This window comes from Phasianus colchicus, chromosome 6 (assembly GCF_987193195.1).
Source record: "Phasianus colchicus chromosome 6, bPhaCol1.hap1.1, whole genome shotgun sequence".
Classification (NCBI taxonomy): Eukaryota; Metazoa; Chordata; class Aves; order Galliformes; family Phasianidae; genus Phasianus; species Phasianus colchicus.
Genome location: NC_143441.1, coordinates 52,991,986 through 53,012,044, shown reverse-complemented (window position 1 = coordinate 53,012,044; position 20,059 = coordinate 52,991,986). Strand labels below are relative to the sequence as shown.

At 51.2% G+C, this 20,059-nt stretch overlaps 1 protein-coding gene across 10 annotated transcripts in view; it reads left to right on the top strand.

Moving 5' to 3' along the window:
• The window catches only part of MAP4 (microtubule associated protein 4), a 120,060-nt gene that overhangs the window by 29,153 nt on the left and 70,848 nt on the right, over positions 1-20,059 (top strand). For 9 of the 10 annotated variants that reach the window (XM_031608287.2, XM_031608288.2, XM_031608289.2 and 6 more), the window contains 2 exons: positions 8,819-9,069; positions 16,928-16,993. In XM_031608287.2, coding sequence (XP_031464147.2) covers positions 8,838-9,069; positions 16,928-16,993 — 298 coding nt within the window. In that variant the 5' untranslated portion in view covers positions 8,819-8,837. Of the gene's footprint in view, positions 1-5,046; positions 5,258-8,818; positions 9,070-16,927; positions 16,994-20,059 lie in introns of those variants that run through there. The other variant, XM_090143284.1, reaches the window with a different exon arrangement.

Genomic DNA, 20,059 nt, shown 5'->3' with positions numbered 1-20,059 from the left:
GAAGGCCAGCCAAGGCCATTAATCCCCATCTTTTAGTGTCCGTAATCCCTGCCGGGGCTTAGGGGAAAGTTATTCTTGTACTGCCAGCGACGCTGCTCCAGGAGAGCATATATCTGCTGTAACTTAAGGCAAGTTTATTAATGGGACTTTTTATCAGCTTGGAAACCGTACAGCTCATAATGTAGCAATCTGACTTGGACAGCCTTACCCCATCTTGCTGAGTGGTTAATAGGGAAATTGCCCAAAGGAAGGAAATCAGGAGGCTGGTATTCTCGTCTGTCGGCCTGCTGAAGTGTGGAGCAAAAGACTCTTGGAAGGCACAAATCTGCTGTATTTCTGAGGAATGGGTGCAGGTGAAGCCAGGGTTGGAAGGGGTCTGTTGTGGTGATGCTGGTGTTGTATCACTCTTCGTCTTCTTGGCCTGATGCTCCAGCAGCCTCCTGGGCTCTGTCTGTAGCCAGCTGGATGCACAGTCATCCTCATACTGTGCTGCCCTTCCTGCTGTCCTCATTCAAAGACTTCTTTTGGTTCCAGCATCCCTCAGGATGAGTGTGGGTGGAGCTCCTTTGGGCTGCTGGCCTTCCAGGGGTCTGGCCTTGCCCTGTGGGTTGGCAGTGGTCAGCAGGAATGGTGCTGCCCCTCCACTGATGCACATCATGGGGAGATTCCAAACTGTGCACTATTGCAGTACTGCAGTTTGAGCCTAATTCCCATGGATGTGGTAGAATTAATCTCTTAAATGCCCTGAATTTTTTTTTCTTCCTGAGTTCTCTGACCAGAATTAGGATTTTCAAGGCCAGATAGCAAAAGTTGCCATCTTAGCTTTGCTCAGCTGCTGAGGGGCTGATGGAGAGCATTATGGGCTCCATGCCACTCGTTCCCGAGCATCTTTCTGGGCGCACTGCGTGTGGTTACTTCCTTGCACAGAAGAGAAGTTCTGAAATTAGCACCTCTCCACCCTGAGCAGAGAGAACACAAATGGAGCCCCAGAGGGGGTCCAACAGAAAACTGAAACTCAGAGTCAGTACAGCTGTCCGTGCCCCATGGGCTTCATGCTGAGATCTGGGGAAGAAGTGGGGACTGATCTGGGCTGCGTAAGGGATGTGTTCAGAGAAATTCTGCTTCTGGATATGATTGCCCTCGAGTCCCAGGATGTTATCTGAGAGAGCAAGAGCAGCAAACAGGTAAGTCCTGCCTCTGCAGGTTCATCAGCTGCTCTGGGTGCTTCCCGAGCAATAACTGGGCCTGTTCCATGACCTCCTGCTTTCCCTGAAGCAATACTTTGGAAACAAGTTCTCAAAAGGAAGGACACGAATGCACAAATACAACCCAATGCAGCCATCTTTGGCTTTCATGAAAGTCCAAATAACAGGTTGGCATAGGTACTGTGTCACTACAAAAGGACCCTCTTTATCTTGAAGAAATCCAGTGGTCCATACCAGAGTTGGATAACAAATTAAGAAACTGCATTTTTCCAGAGTGCTCTGAGAATTGTGAACTGATTTGGAACAGGTTGCCCAAGCAGGCTGTGGATGCCCCATCCCTGCAGGCATTCGAGGCCAGGCTGGATGTGGCTCTGGGCAGCCTGGGCTGCTGGCTGGTGACGTGCACACAGAGGGGGTTGGAAGTGGATGAGTGTTGTGCTCCTTTGCAACCCATGATTATGATTCTATGGTGTGCACAGAGCTGCTGCTGTGTGCTGCCTGCACCTGCTCTGCTGCTCATGGGCAGGTGCTGCAGTGCACACATATTCTTGTCACATGTGGATTAGGAGTCAGCTGTACCCAACTGATGGAGAGGCACTGCATTTCCCTTCATCCCTCAGTGCTTTTCCTAGCTAAAATTTGCTTCCATCTTTAAGCTGCAGGTTCGTGTATGTTTCTGTGCAGTAGGGTGAGCAGTGAGACACTCGCATCCATCTCGTGTGTGTGCACACGTATGTACGTGTGTGTATGTGTGTACATATATATGAAATTCCAGCTCGTGGAGCTGACCCTCCAGAATACTACTGACTGTCCTCATGGTTATGCAAGTCAAGTTTTTCCTGTTGTATCATCTTGTGGCCTCGCACTGCGGACAAACTGAAGCTATTGGAGACAGGTAATGACTTGTGGGTCTTTTGAAGCGGCAGGAGGAAGGCCTGTGTGTGTTAGTAGCAGGAATGCTGGCCAGTCCATTGCAGGACTAGTTGGGACTCCAAGGGCTAGGCTTCATAGCACCCAAAGCTATGGGACCCCAAGGATCATGAAGCTCCAACCCCCACCAATGCAGGGCCACCAACCTCCACATTTCACAGCAGCCCAGGCTGCCCAGGGCCCCATCCAACCTGGCCTTGAACACCTGCAGGGATGGAGCATCAACTATTCTTAGTTTGCATAAATGCTGAATTTAGACTTTATTTTTAAACTCCTTTTACTTAATTGGGGAAGAAACAAAGGAGGAGGGAGGCACACGATGTGGGTGCGAGCACAGCCATCCCTTGACATCTCAAAGCACTGCAGTTTTCTGTCTCTTAATAGCAGGTCTGCCTGCAGTTGTCAGTTTGTGCACAGGGCTTCCATAACTTGGAGGTGTGCAGCATTGCTGAGGTAGAGCTGCCCTCGCCTTCACTTCTCTCCAGCAGCTGCCCGTGATGGCTGTGCAGGGGAGCTCCTGCCATGTGGGTTCCTGCCCATAACCTTCTTGGAGCCCACACACTGACCTGGGACACACACTGCATCACCAGAGAGCTGCTGTTTTGCAGAAATCTATGGCAAGATCAATCCCTCAGTGACAGCTGAGTTAAATGCCAGAGTGAGCCAACTTTCTCATGACTGGGGATCACTGTTAAAGTGTGTTCCTATGGTGCTGCAAAGCCTGTGTTTTAAGTGGGCAGCACAGAGCACTGAATTCCCTCGGTCCCAAGTGCAGGGATGAAAGGTTGAGTGATGCTGTGGTCTGTCCTTGCTGATACAAGGTTTGACTTGAACAAATCATGCTATGTCACAAGGCTTTTGCTCCGGAGAGGCTGGAGCAGCTTTGTCATCCCACTGCTGTTTGGTTTTTACAACTGTTAATTTAGGCATTAATTTACATAGGCCTGAGGTCTTTCAGTAACAGCAGCTGTTAGAACAGTCTGCAGAATAGCCAGATCCGGTGAGATTTCTGTTTGCATTTGGGAGCTTTTCAATCCTTGCTGTCTCGTGTGAACGTGTGCTTTGCAGGTCTGCCTGATGTGAAGATGGGCTGGGCTGGAGAGCTGATGGCTGAGTCGTGCTGTGTGCTGGGGCTGGGACAAGATGGTCCTTAATGGCCCTTCCAGCCCCTCCATCACTACAAAACACATCAGGCTGCTCTTACATAGCAGTGCAAAACTTCTCTGCCTTGCTTGCAGCTTAATTAGGGCTCAGTGTTGGCAGTGGGGAGGAGGTGTTTGCTGACCTCTGCCCACATTGCAGCCTTCCTGGAGCTCCCCCAGCCTCCTGCCCAACTTTCCCCATGGATGTGGGATCGAGCGCAGGCTCTCTATGCTGTGCATGTCTGAAAAGCAGGAAGGAAGCAGAATTTGTCTCAGATCTCCAGAAAACTGGGGGAACTTTCCCAACACATGCAGACGCCGGGAGATTGATGTCTTACTTTACTAATTAGTAAACTCAATTCACTAATTTACATGTTATCTGAATAATTGTGTATGGCAAAAGCGTGCGTCATTAGCTTCATTAATGCTTTCCTGAAGGAATTTGAGTTTATGGAAATGTTTGGAGCTTGTGGAGCAGAAATGTTTGTTATGGGCTCATCTGCAGCCTGGCTGTAGAAGCTGCAGTTGCTGAAAGTTGAAGGTAGGACACGTTTTGGAGTGCTGTCATCAAGTGGGAAGGTGGCCGTGGTCAGGCTTCTGCTCAGTCTTCATACAGCTTATGGAGTTTTTCCTCTTTTGCCTTCTCCTTCTGCTTTCTTGGGCTTACTTCCTTTTTCTGACTTACGTTTTTATTTTCCTACCAAAGCACACTCTGACACGTTTCACCCGCGCCTTACCCCAGGCAGTGGTTTTGCTCACACTCAGCCTGTTCAGATGGCTCCGGCTGTCCTCTCCCAGGTGGACCAGCAGTGCTTGGAGCAGCTGCAGCTCGCTTCCTTATCTGCTCGGGTCCGCCTCAGCTCCTGCTTCTGCAGTGTGTGAGCCCACGGGAATCTCAGGAATAGCTTCAGGGTGTGTGCTGTCACCCAGAGCCTGCTCCGTCTGCTGTGCTGTGGGGGCCCTTTGCTGCAGGAGAAGCTCAGGTGAGAGTGGCAGCCTGAGCTGGGGGCTGGGGAAGTGGAAGTGGGGAGACAGCAGATGTATGGAGAGGAAATGGAGCAAGCTGCACTGCCTGCAAGCAGTGGTGGCTGGAGCTCTGTCTCCTCTCTGAAATGCTGTTGACAGGCACCACTGTAAGCCTATCTGAAGTGAGAAGTTAAAACACTGCGTTTATCTTGCACGGCCATAAGCTGATTGTGAAGGCTTGCATCAACTCTCATTGCTTTATGCTTGCTGGCATGTGATTCAGTGGCTGCTTCCTACCAGGTTCCCATTCTGTGCCCATTGCAGTGTTCTTCTATCAGGCAGGTTGGGCACCTTGCTCCTGCTGGGGTAGAGGGACCAGAGGGGCCTCCAGCCTTGGCCGTGCTGCAGCTCTGCGATGGCTTCTGTTAGGAATATGCTGTTAAAGGACCTGCATCTCACTCTGAGAAGGATCCTGTTGTAATTTGAGTATTTCCTGTGAATGGGAACATGCTCAGGAATGAACCCCAGACCCTCTTAGTGCCCGTCCATGGAAGGTGAGATGGCAGCAGTGTGACTCACCGCTGTCCTTTCTGGAGGCAGGCATCTTTTCCGTGTGACTGCTGCAGCTGGGGATGACTTAGCATCTCTGCTCCTTCTGCCTCCTGGAGCCCCACGAAGTGCCCATGGGAGCACAGCTAAGAAAAGCACTGAGTGACAGCCCCAGCCCTGCTCTTCTCTATGGCGAGGAGCTAATTTTAAAGAGTGAGGGGATCTGCTGAAACAATACACCTGCTGCCAACAGATCAGTGTGTCAGCACCTCCTTGAAGCAAAAGCAGGAGCGGGGCAGTGGTGCTTTGTTGCTTTTTTCTCTTAGCTGTACCACGCTTGTGAGTAGGTGGTGCCCCTTGGTGTGGCTGTAGGAGAGGATGTGCTGTGAGGGATGCCCTGCACCCAGCCCTTCGTAGGACCGGAGGTCAGAGGGAGGCTGTCCTGTACCCACTGCTCTGGGGGAGGTAAGTTGGTGGCACGGCCGGGCCTGTGGAAGCAGTTGGCAGCTTTGTCATTTGAGGGCACCCTGCCCACACCTGCCCAGCTTCCCCATCACCATCTCCAGGCACAGAATCTGGGTCAGACTGATCATAGCTACAGTCAGACTGCGTGCCCGCAGCTGCAGCGTACTCTGAGGAGCTGCAAAATGGAAATGCAAAGTTCAGGAAGCAAATTCCACTCTTCCCTAGATGGGAAGCCTGAGGCAGCGGCGTCTGTGAGTAAGCACTGTTGGTGCCACTGCTGTCTGCAGAGGGTGGATGGGGGGGGTCCTCCTGGGAGGGCCCCACGAGGCTGCTGGAAGGAGATGTTCTGTGAGCAGTGGCTGCTGGGTTTGTTTCCAGGGCCTGTGGCTCTGGGCAGAGCAATGTGTGGTGTGTGCTTGTGGCCTCTGCTGGGCTGGTGTGGTCAGATACTGAGTGAGGTGGGGGAGGGGGAGCAGTGACTGGGGATGGGAGACCCCATGGGTGGGCTGGGGAAGGGGGAACCTGGTGACTGGGGAAGGGGAAGGGGTGGGTGGTTGGGCTGGGAGAGAGAGATGTAGTGGTTGGTGAGCATTGGGAGCTCCAGGACAGCAAGTCTGATGTTGGCAGTGGGTGGAAATGACTTTTCTCTTGGTTCAGCTCGTTAGAAGAAGGCTTTGGTGTACTGAAGTGAGAAGGTTACTTGCTGGGTACACGCAGATTCCGGGCACAGAGCAGAGCAGATGGGGCAGATACTGGGTGTAAGCAACCAGCTGCTGCTGGGACGTGAGGAGGTCTGAACAAATCATTTTGCCCAGGGGAAAAAAAAAACAAACAACAAAAACAAACAAAAAGAGAGAAGGATTGATTTGCTGTGGAGCAATTTGAAGACTTCCTGGAATGGGCTGAAGAATGCATCACCACAGGAGAGCTCTTCTCCTCTCCTCCATCACTGTGGTTGCTGTGAGCTGCTGTGCCATGCTGCGTTCCTTCCCACGCCTCACCGCAGAGCTCCAGGGACATCATCATCATTACAGACATGGCACAGCCACTGTTCCACCATTGCTGCTTTCCCCTTGGGCTCTGCTCTGTGAGTCCTGGTTTGGGTGTGGGGTGGGAGCCAGGGCTGCTCCTGCTCCAGTGCCAGAGGTGGAAAGCAGAGGAGCTGCTCCGAGTGCAGCGTTGCATTGGGTGCCCTTTCCCTCTGCTGGTGCTTCCTGCAGCCGTGGCAGTGCTCCATGTAGGTTGGCCAGCTGTGGGCCAGCTGCTCTGTGTGCCAGAGCCCAGGTCTGTGTTTGCTACAGAAATGCAAAAGGGCTTTTATTAGTTGCACTGATATTTCTTAACGTCATTTCTGCATTCCTCATTAGGTGAAATACAGACAAGGAAATGCCCTGCTGGTAAATCTGCATCACCTCACTGTTAGTTTTTCCCAGCAGCTGGGCTGTTTCAGTGTCCCAGCTCCTATGCAGGTCTGAAACAGAGACACTGTCAGTGCTACTCCATGGCAAGTATTAAAAAGAGAAGTGGTACCACCACAGTGATTAGGAACAACAGCTGCGTGGTGTGAATCAGACTTGCGATGGGATATTCCTGTACCAGAGGGCACTCTGGGTGGGATCAGCCTTAGTTTGGGTTTGAGAACTCCTGCTGGCTCCCCAGCCCTGTTCACATGGCAGCTCCTGCACTGCTGGCGCTCTGTAGGCATTTGCAAGGTTAATTCTCACAGAATCACAGAATGGTTGGGTTGGAAGGGACCTCAAGGATCACGAAGCTCCAACCCCCCACCAATGCAGGGCCACCAACCTCCACATTTCACAGCAGCCCAGGCTGCCCAGGGCCCCATCCAACCTGGCCTTGAACACCTCAGGGATGGACGGGGCATCCACAGCCTCTGGGCAGCTGTTCCAGCACCTCACCACTCTCACAGCAAACAACTTCCCCCTGACATCCAACTGAAATCTGCCCTCCCTCAGCTTCCAACCATTTCCCCTTGTCCTGCTGTTATCTCCCCTTCCCAAGAGCTGACTCCCCTCCCATTTGTAGGCTCCCTTGAGGTGCTGAAGGCTGCAATGATTCACCCCACAGCCTTCTCTTCTCCAGGCTGAGTGGAAGGCCAAAGGAACGATGACAGAATATCTCAATGGAGCAACAGCTAAGTAATTTCTAGGCCATCTGAATACCATTGATAAGCCTTCTCTGCCTGCAGGGTTATGGCAATGCACGTTTTATGAGTTCTGAACCTGGCTGAGGACGCCCACCTGGACACTGATTGCACTGGGAGGGGATGCTCAGTGCTGAAGGGCTTCTCTATGGGGTGGTTGGGCAATGGTTTCCAGTAGAGTGGGAGGATGGTGATGACTTGCTGTTTGGACAGACCCTAAATTAAGTTGTCAAGGCCCCTCCTGTGCTTGGAATTAAAGTAGCAGGAACGTTTATGGATGTGGATGTGTGAGCTGATTGCAGTCATTGCACCCAGCTGCCTTTTGCTTATGATTATTTGGAATGAGGTTAACAAGAGGTTTCCCTAAATGCCATTGACATAAAGTTTCAGGTTTGGATGTGTTTTGTTGGTGTGGGACCCCAGTATGGTGCTTACAGCAATGGGTACAGCAGTAATCCAGGTTGCCCAAGGAGGCTGTGGATGCCCCATCCCTGCAGGCATTCAAGGCCAGGCTGGATGTGGCTCTGGGCAGCCTGGGCTGCTGGTTGGCGACCTGCACACAGCAGGGGGGTGGAACTGGGTGAGCATTGTGCTCCTTTGCAACCCAGGCCATTCTGTGATTATGATTCTGTGATATGATTTTATGTCTGCAACTCCACTACTGCTTTCTCCTCGTGTAACTCAGTGGCTCTCGGTGTCTATCTGTTGTGAGGAACTTAAATTCACTACTGAGCTATAGGCTGGAGAGGATAAGATGAATGGTGGCTCTTCCTGCCTCGTGTTCCCAGTTTGTAGTGTTGTGTGTGATGTGTATCTGTGCTGCACTCTATTTTTTGTTCCATGTAAACATTATTAAAAGTTTTACCTTCCAGTCCAAATCCCAGGGTTAGGATGGGTTTGTTGGCATTAGCAAGGTTTGCTGAGGACATAAACGCTCTGCTGGATCAAAAGCATTGCTGGAGTATCCATCAGGTTACGTAAAACCCTAATCTCCAAAGGGGAGGCTGGGTGGAGGCCGACCAAGAACTAAATTTGTGTGCGTCACACTTGTGTGTCTGCTGCTGAGGATCTGTAATTAGCTCACAGATCTGAGGCAGGGCACAAATCGATGTAGGGCTGTTTGTGCAGGCCAGGTATTGCCCTTCCATTTAGTTCCATGATTTAGTGTGAGGTTGTGATGAAACATCCCGTGGTACGTAGCAGGATTCACGTGGTACAACCTGACTGGGGTGGTGAAGGTTTTTGCTTTGGTTCTGTACTGTGATGGGGGTTCTGTGAACATCTGGGGATTATTGAGCACTGAAACAAACGTTATTTCTTGTGCCAGCCAAACTCTGAGCTTACAGTGTCCCTTACTAAAACACTTGTTTCTTTTTCTTCTTCCCCAAACAATGTTACAGGTTGCGAAGGTGCTAAACCATGGCTGACTTGGATCACAGCCTCAGCCTTGCGGATGCTCTGACAGAGCCACCTCCTGAGATTGAGGAGGAGGTGAAACGGGACTTCATTGCCACGCTGGAAGCAGAGAAATTTGACGACGTGGTTGGAGAGACGGTGGATAAAACAGACTATGTGCCTCTGCTGGATGATGACGATGCTGGGAGCCAGGAACCAAAAAGCAAAGCCCATGCTGACAGCATTCAGGTGGAACGTAAGTGTCTGAAGTACAAGAGCAAACCTGCTGCACTCAGCGCTGCAGGGCACTCTTCTCACTGTGATTTTGCTGGGCCTACTACAAAATGTCTGTAGATGTTACTGGTTTTAGACTTGAGCCAGTTATTTTAAGAGCTAAGGATGGAGCTCAGATTCTTCTGCTCTGCCTTCTGTTCTGCAGCCTGTAGAATCATTCCTACTCAGCACAAGATGCTGTTACTTATTATAATGATTTGCAGGCTGGAGCTTTTTAGAGGAAGCACAATTCGAGGGGTGTGAGTGCCACACTGCTGTCATACATACAGTGCTTCCCATCCCAGAACAGCACGTGGTTTGATAACCCCATATGGAGCATCCATAGCCTGCTGCTGCTGAGGTGTGCACCTTCATAGGCCCATGCTGTGTACTGGGCAGCTGAGGCTGAAGCCCACAGCTGAAGCTTTCTTTGTCCAGCAGTCCAAGGATCTGCTGCTTTTGATTTAGAGCCACAGAACTGTTGGAGGGGAGCTCTGAATCTCTCAGGTCCACCTCCCTGCAGTGACCAGGGGCACCCACAGCTCCATCTGCTGCTGGGGCTGTGTGCACTGCATGCTCACGTTCATTGGCATTACAGCTCCGTCAAAAACTGAGATGGTGGAGAGTTTAAACAGACCCTGGCTGAGTGAAAAGGAAAGCAGTGAGATGTGAGGGGGTCCTTTCTAGTGCTTCTCAATTCATCCAGCACAAGAAGGACGTGGAGCTCTTGGAGCGGGTCCAGAGGAAGCCACTGAGATGATCGGGGGCTGGAGCAGCTCTCCTATGAGGAAAGGTTGAGGGAACTGGGATTGCTGAGCTTGGAGAAGAGAAGGCTGTGGGGTGACCTCATTGTGGCCTTCCAGTGCTTGAAGGGAGTGTATAAACAGGAGGGGGAATGGCTGTTTGTGAGTGGATGGTGACAGGACAAGGGAGAATGGTTTTAAAGTGAGACAGGGGAGGTTTAGGTTGGATATGAGGAGGAAGTTTTTCATCCAGAGGGTGGTGAGGCACTGGAACAGGTTGCCCAAGGAGGCTGTGGATGCCCCATCCCTGCAGGCATTCAAGGCCAGGCTGGATGTGGCTCTGGGCAGCCTGGGCTGCTGGTTGGCGACCTGCACACAGCAGGGGGTTGGAACTGGATGAGCACTGTGCTCCTTTGCAACCCAGGCCGTTCTGTGATTCTATGAATACATACTTGGGTTCTTTGTTCCCCCTCAGATTGAGGCTGGTTACCTTTGACTTTTGTTTTTGCTACATTAAAAAAAATTCTCATTCCTCCTGGAGGGGTGACCTGGTGGGTTCCTGCAGAAGAAAGTTTTTGGCTTTTTCTTTGCCTTAATCTTAATGCTCATTAATGTGGATGGAAGTGGGATGTGCAGGAGAACTGTAATTAACACCTATCACAGAAATGAGGACTGCAGGGCTATGGGGTGGGGAATCACACAAAGGGAACATGCTCTGTTTTGGAGCACTGGGTTGTTTTGTTTAGAAGCAAGCCAGGTGTCCTGCAATACAGAAAGTACTGCTCAGGATTTTCCACCTAAAACACTTCATTAAATTGGAACAAACAATGGGGAAGGAAGGAAGTGGGCAAGGAGGCTGTAAGCCATGGAGCTTTGCTCTATTCAGATGCATGTTATCCCATTCAATTATAGGAACTGTAGTGACAGGTATTTATGTTTTAGCACTGCAGAAAGGGGAGTAGAGAAACACAATTGTTAATTTTTTTGCATATGGCATAAGGATGTTTTAAAACAATTCTTTGTGCTGCAAGTAGCAGATCCTGCAATATCTCAGCACCAGATTTTTTCAGTTACTGTTAGCATCTCAACACAACATGTGTTTGAAATACCCATTCCCAGCTTTGGAAGCCCCATTCCTCCCGTGTGTGTGTGCCTGGGCAGAGCTGTGTGCTCCTGTGGGGTGATGGGAACACCATTCTGCATCTGGTCTTGCTCCGGAGAGTTCATTTTTCCCTTTTTTGGGATAGTTGCAGCACAATTATGAGCATTATCTACATCTTTGGCAAGATCAAAATGAGACAGTAACTAAAGAGACCAGAGAGCATGCTTGCCCAAGTGGACTGGATGTGATTTTGCTTTCCAGCTCTGTACCTCATGCAAGGAGGGTGAGGATTGTTGCTCCACACCTTCAAATGGTGTCACTTACTGCAAGCTAGTCTAGCATTTCATCTTTTATGTCTTAATTAGTCTGATCAGTTTTTCCCCCAAAGTGATCAAGATATGTATTTCTCCTGGAGCCTCTCTGCCTGTTTCTGATTGCTATAAAGAAGCTGTGAAGCTGCATGCTCCTATTCTGAGCCCACACCACACGAGCTGTCTGCCCAGGAGCCCCAGCACAGCCCTGGGGAGGCACAGTGAGTTCTGCTCCCTGCCCTCATCCTGCTGCAAAGAGCCCCAAGCTCCTGGCAGAGCACAGCAGCTCCCACAGCAGGCACTCAGCCCCTGCCCGTTCATTTATTGATGTTGAAGGCACAAATGTGTTCAGACAGCGCACTGTCTGCTGCCCTTCCCCAGTCAGGAGAGGTTTCATCACACAGCCTGGCAGGCTCCAGCTATTTTGGGTTTGTTGCACTCTGTTTCTAAAGCCATGAGCCAGGTTAGGTAAGTTTAAGCTGGGACTCGGGTTGTTTGACTTGGAGTGCAAAGAGGTGGAGAGGAGGAAGAGGTGCAGAGCATTGTGTGGCCACTGAGATGCATCCCAGAGCAAAGGTTTAATAATAGTTAATTTTAAAAATGTCACTGGAAAGGCACAGATTAAGAAGAAAGCGTTTTATTCTTTCTAACAACTGGCTGAGCATCATAATTTGCTAAGTTCTGGGGTAATCCTCTTACAACCCTGGGGTCTTTACATAACATTGAGGGATGGCTGCCTGCAGCCCAGCACGGCTCTGCCCCAGGCTCAGGAGTTGTGGGGTGAGTTGTGGGGTGCACACCTGAGCTCGGGGTGCTGTGGCAGGAGTCAGAGTGGCTCTCCTCCTGTGCACTGAGCATCCTCTGTGCACTGAGCATCCTCTGTGCAAAGGAACAGGTCTTTAGGGGAACACGAGTCCCAGCCGAAAGGTGAACCCAGGCCTGTGACAGCTCCCAGCACCTGTGTGATGGCCCATTCCAGGTGAGACCTGTGCTGAGTTTCTGCAGTGTTTGTGCAGCTGGGGAAAAGGTAGAGCTGTGCTGTACCACCTGCTCAGGGCCTCGGCCACGTGCGTGCACTCCTGCACTGGCCCAGCTCACTGCTGTGGCTTTAGAGGGCTCCAGCAGCGATGGAGGTTTCTTGTTTTGCTGGGGACAGCACTGTGGTCATCCCAAGCACACACACGGCCACGAGATGGCTCTGTGGGTACTGCAGGCACAGCTCAGTGCCCTTCTGGGGGGCACGCAGACTGCAGCTGAGCCCCAGCTCTTCCCTCTCCTCTGCAATGGGAGCAAGCACCCTTCTTGCAGAAGAAAATAGTCGTGTTTGGTCACACGCAGAGCTGAGGGCAGGGGATGTGCCACGTACTCCTTTGTTCAGAGGGATGAGAAAGTCAGCAGGTGGTGTTAGATTTTGTACCTTGGTCTCTTATGAGAGAAAGACAGTATTTAGTGGGGTGGGGTTGGGGGCTGTGGGGTCCCTTCCAACCCAGCCTTGCTGTGATTCTATGAGCTGAGCAGGGCAGGCTGTGTTTTTCTGCTCTTGTGCCTTCAGATGCTGACCTGCGCATGAATCTGTCCTGGAATGTGAAACCAGGCAAGCCTCTATTGCCTTTTACATTCAAATTCTCCTTAATTCCCCAGGTTAGAAGTTGAAAACCTGAACCAAGTGCCATCAAGTAAGCAGAGCTGTAAGCCTTTTAGTGACCCTGGGTGCTGAGCTTGACTTCTGCTCCAGAGCCATTTTGAAGCAGAAATGCACGAATTGAAATAGCCCAAGCTATTACTTGAGACTTTGCATCTCCTTTTGACCAATATGATGCTGTTACCAGCACTTTTGTTCCCACTCATGCCTTTTATCTGAGCTCTCCAGCCAAGTCTGTGCGCTTACATGGGTGCCAGTTCACAGAGTGCTGTAAGGGCTGTGCCCACAGCCTGCCCAGCCTTCCCCAGCTCTCTCTGTGCCCTCCTTCATCCCATACTGATGGTGAAGCCATGCTCTGCCGTGGCTGCACTCACATGTGTGCTGCACCGACTCGCTGCTGCGGATTAGGGCTTCTTACATTGGCACCATCCATTTGCTTGAGATTATGGGTTTAGCAAATGCTGCCTTAAATTTGTTTATATAAAAACAATCCTTTGATCCGCTGGCCAGATGCAAATACCATCTTGTGATTTTGATGAGGATTATGTAGTTACAACATCTTGACATGCTTTTGTTTTTAAGCAATTTAGAGTATGAGGGAGGAGGAGACCCGGCTCGCAGGGCTGCACTCAGCTATCTGAGATTCCACTGCTCCAAAGGAGCTGACCTTCAGAGCCACAGAAGTCAAAGCTGCCCCGGCAGAGAGGAGCTGTTCTCATGGAAATGTGTGGTTGGTTTGACCTGATTTTCCAGAAGCAGCCTGCCTTCCAAAAAGCCCAAACTTTGAAGGAAACTATTTTACCTGTTCATCACCCTCTGAGATGTGAGATAACAGCCTCGTGTTGTGCCAGGGGAGGGTCAGGTTGGGTGTTTGGAAGTATTCCTTCTCCAAAGAGCAGTCAGGCACTGGCAGAGGCTGCCCAGGGGGTTTGGGGTCATCATCCCAGGAGGTGTCCAAGAATGTGCACATGGGGATGTGGTCAGTGGGCATGGTGGGGTGTGTGGGGTTGGATTTGGGGATCTCTGAGGTCTTCTCCAAACTTAATGGTTCTGTGATCCTTCCAAAGTTGTCATCGTTCCAGAGAAGGGCAGAAGCAAGCACATGGCTTTCTGATTCTTCTGTTCATGTGGGAGCCCTGGGGTCAGCCTGAAATCTTGTTTGGCTTTTGCCTGGCTGTGTTTGATTTGGAGATACCCCCATGCACCAGCAAACGTCACACAGAACTACAGAATGCCTTGGGTTGGAAGGGACCTCAAGGATCACAAAGCTCCAACCCCCCACCAATGCAGGGCCACCAACCTCCACATTTCACAGCAGCCCAGGCTGCCCATGGCCCCATCCAACCTGGCCTTGAACACCTCAGGGATGGATGGGGCATCCACAGCCTCTCTGGGCAGCTGTTCCAGCACCTCACCGCTCTCACAGCAAACAACTTCCCCCTCACATCCAACTGAAATCTGCCCTCCCTCAACTTCCAACCATTTCCCCTTGTCCTGCTGTTATCTCCCCTTCCCAAGAGCTGACTCCCCTCCTGTTTGCAGGCTCCCTTGAGGTGCTGAAGGCTGCAATGATTCACCCCGCAGCCTTCTCTTCTCCATGCTGAACAAGCCCAGCTCCCTCAGCCTGTCTTTGTAGTGGAGGTGCTGCAGCCCCTGATCATCTTTGTGGCTCCTCTGGACCCTCTCCAACAGCTCTCTGTCTTACTGGGGGCCCCAGACCTGGACGCAGTGCTGCAGTTTGGGCAGAGAGGGACAATGACCTCCCTGTCCCTGCTGGCCACCCCTCTGCTGATGGAGCCCAGGAGTTGCTTTCTGAGTTGCAAGAGCAAGCATGGCAGGTGTGCAGTGTGTCCTGCTCATCCCTGCCTTTCTTCTCCCGGTGGGAACTGAATAGGGAATGGAATCAGATGGTGCTCTTCTGGAGGAAGGCATTTATTCTCTGTAGACTGGAGCTGCACGAACTGGAGGGTCCTCTCCACTGCTGAAGTTGAAGCCAGGAGCACAGCTGGCTTTGAGCTGTCCTTGTTTCTACCCCCCATAGCATTTGATGGGCTTCAGTAATGTTTCAGTGGGTTCTGGTTTTGTTTTAAACTTGCTGAGCCCTTGACGTGGGAGGGTGTGTTGTGCTGAGTATGGCAGAGGGCAGCTGGCTCGGGGCCTTTGCTACCTGGGGGATCTCAGTGACACTTCTCTTTGGATGAAGTGCTTATGTTCTGAATAGCTGCAGTGCACCCAGTGCCACCACCACAAAGTGACCACAGAGTGGTAACCCTGAGTGCCAGCAGCCCAGTCTGACAGGTAAATGCTTCTGCAGCCCTAAGCTGTGTGAGGAGTGTGCTGACAGATGTGCAGCACGCAGCCGTGCAGGGCCAACCAGATCACAGCTCCTAGGAGTGCTGTGCTGGGGCTGAGCTGCGCTGCCATGCTAAGGGCCAGGGCCTGCACAGCCTGACAGCAGGAGGAGCTGCTGTGTTGGGCTGCTAAGGAACGGGTCCAGGGATTCCTGCAGCATTCTCAGGTTCTCGGAAGGGATGTAGGTGTATGTTTTGCTATCAGCTGTCTAGCAAGTTCGTGTTGGATCTCTGTAAAGCACGAGCCACTGGATGAACTGCAAAGCATTCCCTTCTGCTGTGCTGAGGGCTGAGTGGAGCCCTGCAGCCCAAGTGCTCTTCCATGCAGCTCTGTTCTCACACAGCTCGTGCTGGGGAAGGGACAGCAGCACTGCTCCGTGTTGTCCTGGCAGTGATTGAGGGGAATGATTTCAGTTGGTTTCACCTCTGCACTGAGTAATGGCTGACAGTGAGCAAAGGGACGCCCCGCGGAGCTGAGCTGCTGGCACGGTGTGTGCTGCATCTGTTCTGAACCAGTGCTGCTGCTATTGGTCGTGCAGTGGTCTTGCCTTTCCTCTTTTCCAGTTCTGAAATAGTTCAGAATAAGTTCAGGCAAATTGAGTAGAGTTTACTGAAGAAATCAGAAAACATGTTAGGATTTGGTGCTTGTTGTAAGGGTGATGTATGTCTGTGATATTTTGATCCCTGGGGCTGAGGGTAGAATGCAGTTTGGATTTTGGGTGGTGCTGTGTGGAGCCAGGAGCTGGGCCCAGTGATGCTGGTGGGTCCCTTCCAGCCTGGGGTGTTCAGTGGTTCTGTGGATGTAGGTAAACAGCCCTGTGATGTTCACCTGAACCTGTGCACTGCTGTCAGTCAGTCAGGATGGCAGGCTACTGACTGAAGCAGCCTTCTCTTTGCAACAAGCACTTCTGTGCAGTGTAGCACAAGAGGTCTGTGTTGTTGGGCTAGGAATAGAAATCCAGAGGTGTCACTGAATATCTCCTGTGGTCGTGGTGCCTGGTGCTGGCCCTGGGTTGGTGCTGTGAGTGGTCATAGAATCATAGAATGACCTGGGTTGCAAAGGAGCACAGTGCTCATCCATTTCCAACCCCCTGCTGTGTGCAGGTCACCAACCAGCAGCCCAGGCTGCCCAGAGCCACATCCAGCCTGGCCTTGAATGCCTGCAGGGATGGGGCATCCACAGCCTCCTTGGGCAACCTGTTCCAGTGCCTCACCACCCGCTGGCTGAAAAACTTCCTCCTCATATCCAACCTAAACCTCCCCTGTCTCACTTTAAAGCCATTCCCCCTTGTCCTCTCACCATCCACCCTCACAAACAGCCATTCCCCTCCTGTTTATCTGCTCCCTTCAAGTACTGAAGGCCACAATGAGGTCTCCCTGCAACCTTCTCTTCTCCAAGCTAAACCATCCCAGTTCCCTCAACCTTTCCTCATAGGAGAGCTGCTCCAGCCCTCTGACCGTCCCAGTGGCTCTCAGTGGTCACTGTGCCATGGGTCTCCATTGTGGGCTCCTCCATGACTGCATGGCTCTTCTTTTGGGGTTTCACATGGCGCAGACTCCGTACCGTGTGGGTGCCTTAATTCTTTTCCAAATAATTCTGGGGAAAAGTCCTTCTGTGTTTCATAACGTTGGCATTGCCCTCCTTTTGGATTGAGGTCATGCCGTACTAACGCTGCCTGTGCTTTGTTGCAGATCCTTCAGCCACTGGGCCAACTGTAATAGAAAATGGTGACCATGGGATGGAAGACCACCGCCCAGGTAAGTGCCAGCACAGAATCTGTTGTCTTCATTTGCCCTTGGAGCAGTCAGAGCTCGCTGTGAGCAAACACACTCATCTTTGTCAAGTATTTCTCCGCAGAGGGTTGGTTTTATTTTGTCTTTTTTAGATGAACTCCTTTGTTTCAAATACCTCAAAAACTTGTGTTTGGAGTTGGATTTTGCTTCCATGCGTGAAGCTGTGCTCTGAGGGCTCTGTGTGTTATCCACACTCAGTGTGGGAAGGTGGCATCCAGGGCACCGCTGCCCAAATGGCTTTCCAGGAAACACAGATATTCTTAGCAGAGCTCTCTCCTAACCATAACATAGCAGAAAAATATGGCATCTGTTCCCAGTGGGACGGGTGGGAATGTTTCTTTCCTTCCCCTACTGCTCAGTACTCATGGAAGTACTAAGAACTGCTGTTTGTTCTGCAGCTTCTCTTGGGTGCTTCCATGGCTGCCTTGCTGTAACTCTGTCCTAGTGCTGGCCTTGGCTGTGTGCTGTCAGAGCTGAGCTCCCAAGCAGCACAAGGATAGTTTATTTCATAGGAAACTTGTGATAAGTGGACCAATATTCCAGACTGACAAGGAGCCTGGAACATAATTCATCTCTCTATCAGCATGTCACATGCTGAAGTTAGTTGTCTTTCAAGAGCTGCCTTTAGTGACAAGCAGCAGTTCCCTCTTTTGCTCCCTTCTGTCAGTGAGATTTCCAACCCAATTCCAGCCAAACTCTTCAGGATGAGCAGCACAGCACTCCAGGGCTGCATACAGAGCCAGTAGGGCACTTCTTTGTGATGGAGTCAGCCTTGACTGCCATGACTTGTGTCGTCCTGCTGGTCACAGCAGTAAGGATGCTCCTGAACTGCCCAAGGAGCACTTCTGTCTTTTTAACACATAAATAACAGAATCAGGTGTAGGACATGGCAAGTATGGCTATTGAAATGCGTTGGGAATTTTTACAGAACTCCTGAATTTGTGGTTTAAAAGAATTCTTGTTACGTTTTCAATATGAGTGTTCTGGAGGTTTAACTCCTTGTGCACTCAGTGTGAACAGCTGTGATCAAAGATACCTTTGTGTGTCTGCAGCCCTTCAGTTTATTCGTATCACCCGTCTTTCTGGGGCAGAGCTGGATTGTTTTTCCTGGTAAAGGCTGTCACAAAGTGACATCAAAGCAGCAGAGGCAGCGTGTCAGAGGCAGGCATCGAGTTAATGAGGTTCATTGTTGGAACAACACAAGGTCTGTACAACGGAGCTGTTCCCCTGTTTCTTTCCCCGCCACGCTCTTCCTTATGAAATAGCAGAAAAACCAATGTTCCTACATCTGAGAGCAAAGGATGAATGCTGCTTATAAGGCAGGTAATGGAGACTTTCACTCCCGTAGAGCTGAAGAGCAGCTGAAGCCATGCAGAAGCACAGGGAGGTTGTCCCAGGGCGGTGGTGGATGTCAGCGGGCTCCACTGACAGCGAATGCTGCTGTCTGTGCTCTGTGTCCAGGCAGCACTGTGGGCTCTCTTGTGTTCGGCTGCTCTGTTCCCTGTGCTGTCTCTTGAAGCTGCAGTGATCCCTGTGTGATGCCGTGGGGCTGGGACAGGAGCAGCTCTGAGCAGGGTGATGCTCGTGGTGTGCAGCTTTCTGCTGGGAGAAGGCTGTGCCCAGAGCTGCAGGGAGCGCTCAGCAGCGTGCTGTGCTCACGTTGGATTCCCAAACAGACTTAAGGGAAGCACTGGGAAACACAGAAAGGGAATACAGGTGTCTGCTTATCTCCCCAGTCCTAGAGCATAGGAAGCGTTGCTGCTCTTCTCACCTATCCAATAAATGAAGGTGTTGACTTGTCCATGTCTCGCTGCTCACTGCCCCAAATCCCAGCAGAATGTGGTGGGGACAGCCTGACTGCAGGATTGCTCTCATTGTAACCATGATGCATTTATGTGATGGATGTAGGGATGTGCATAAGTCAGTATTTCTGAAAGTAATACTTGTGTGCCACGGAGGTGAGAATCATAGAATCATAGAATGGCCTGGATTGCAAAGGCCCACGATGCTCACCTGGTTCCAACCCCCTGCTGTGTGCAGGTCGCCAACCAGCAGCCCAGGCTGCCCAGAGCCACATCCAGCCTGGCCTTGGATGCCTGCAGGGATGGGGCATCCACAGCCTCCTTGGGCAACCTGTTCCAGTGCCTCACTGCAGAGTGACAGCTCTTTGGGGAGCTCCATCTTGGCACATTGTTTCTTCACTCTGTGCGTCTTTTGCTCTGGTCTGGAGAACATAAGAGCTACTGAGCGGAGCTGTGAGTTGGGCCCCCAGCACAGCAGCTGGAAGCAGTCATTGCTATTTCCTTATAAGGGTAAATGGAGCAGCAGTTGCTGCAGTGCTGGGGGAGCAGCCATGCATGCCTGCTGCACGTGGGATGGTGTGGGAGTGGGGAGGCACAGTGAGTGCTGCAGTGCCTGACTGCTGGCTGCACAAGTTCACAGTGCCCAGTGAAACTAACAGCAGCTCTGAAACAGAAACAAAAGGGATCTTTGAAGAGTGCTATGTTTGCAACTCCTGATGTGGGATATTTGCCCAAAGTTCAAAGGAATTATATTAAATAGTTAAAAAAAAAAATTGAAAGGCCAATTTATGGAAAGAAATCCATCAGGGGTGATCAGAGGGCTGAGTGGGAGCAGCGCTCATTGCGCGGTGCTGTCTGCGATCCTGCTGGGAGCAGTGACTTGCACTGGCTGTGCCCGCTCTCCCTTCTTGGCTGGCCCATGTCTTTCTCTCAGGTCGGGCCACAGAAATGCTTTGTCACTGATTTCAGTGCAAATTGTGCTTGTAAGCATCATCCTGAGCTGCTGCTCCTGGCAGCAATGTGCCACTGATGTGCCACTGATGGTGTCTGACCATGGCTGATCTTTGCGGCGCTGTGCCCTAGCGTGGCTGGGCTGCATTCACAGACACCTGGAGAAGCAAACTGTGCCATATCTGATCTGGCTTTTGGCAAATGTCCTGGCTGCACGAGATGAAATGTTGCTTGTTGTGCAGTGTGCTACCTGAATGTTCATGTTTACTAATGACTT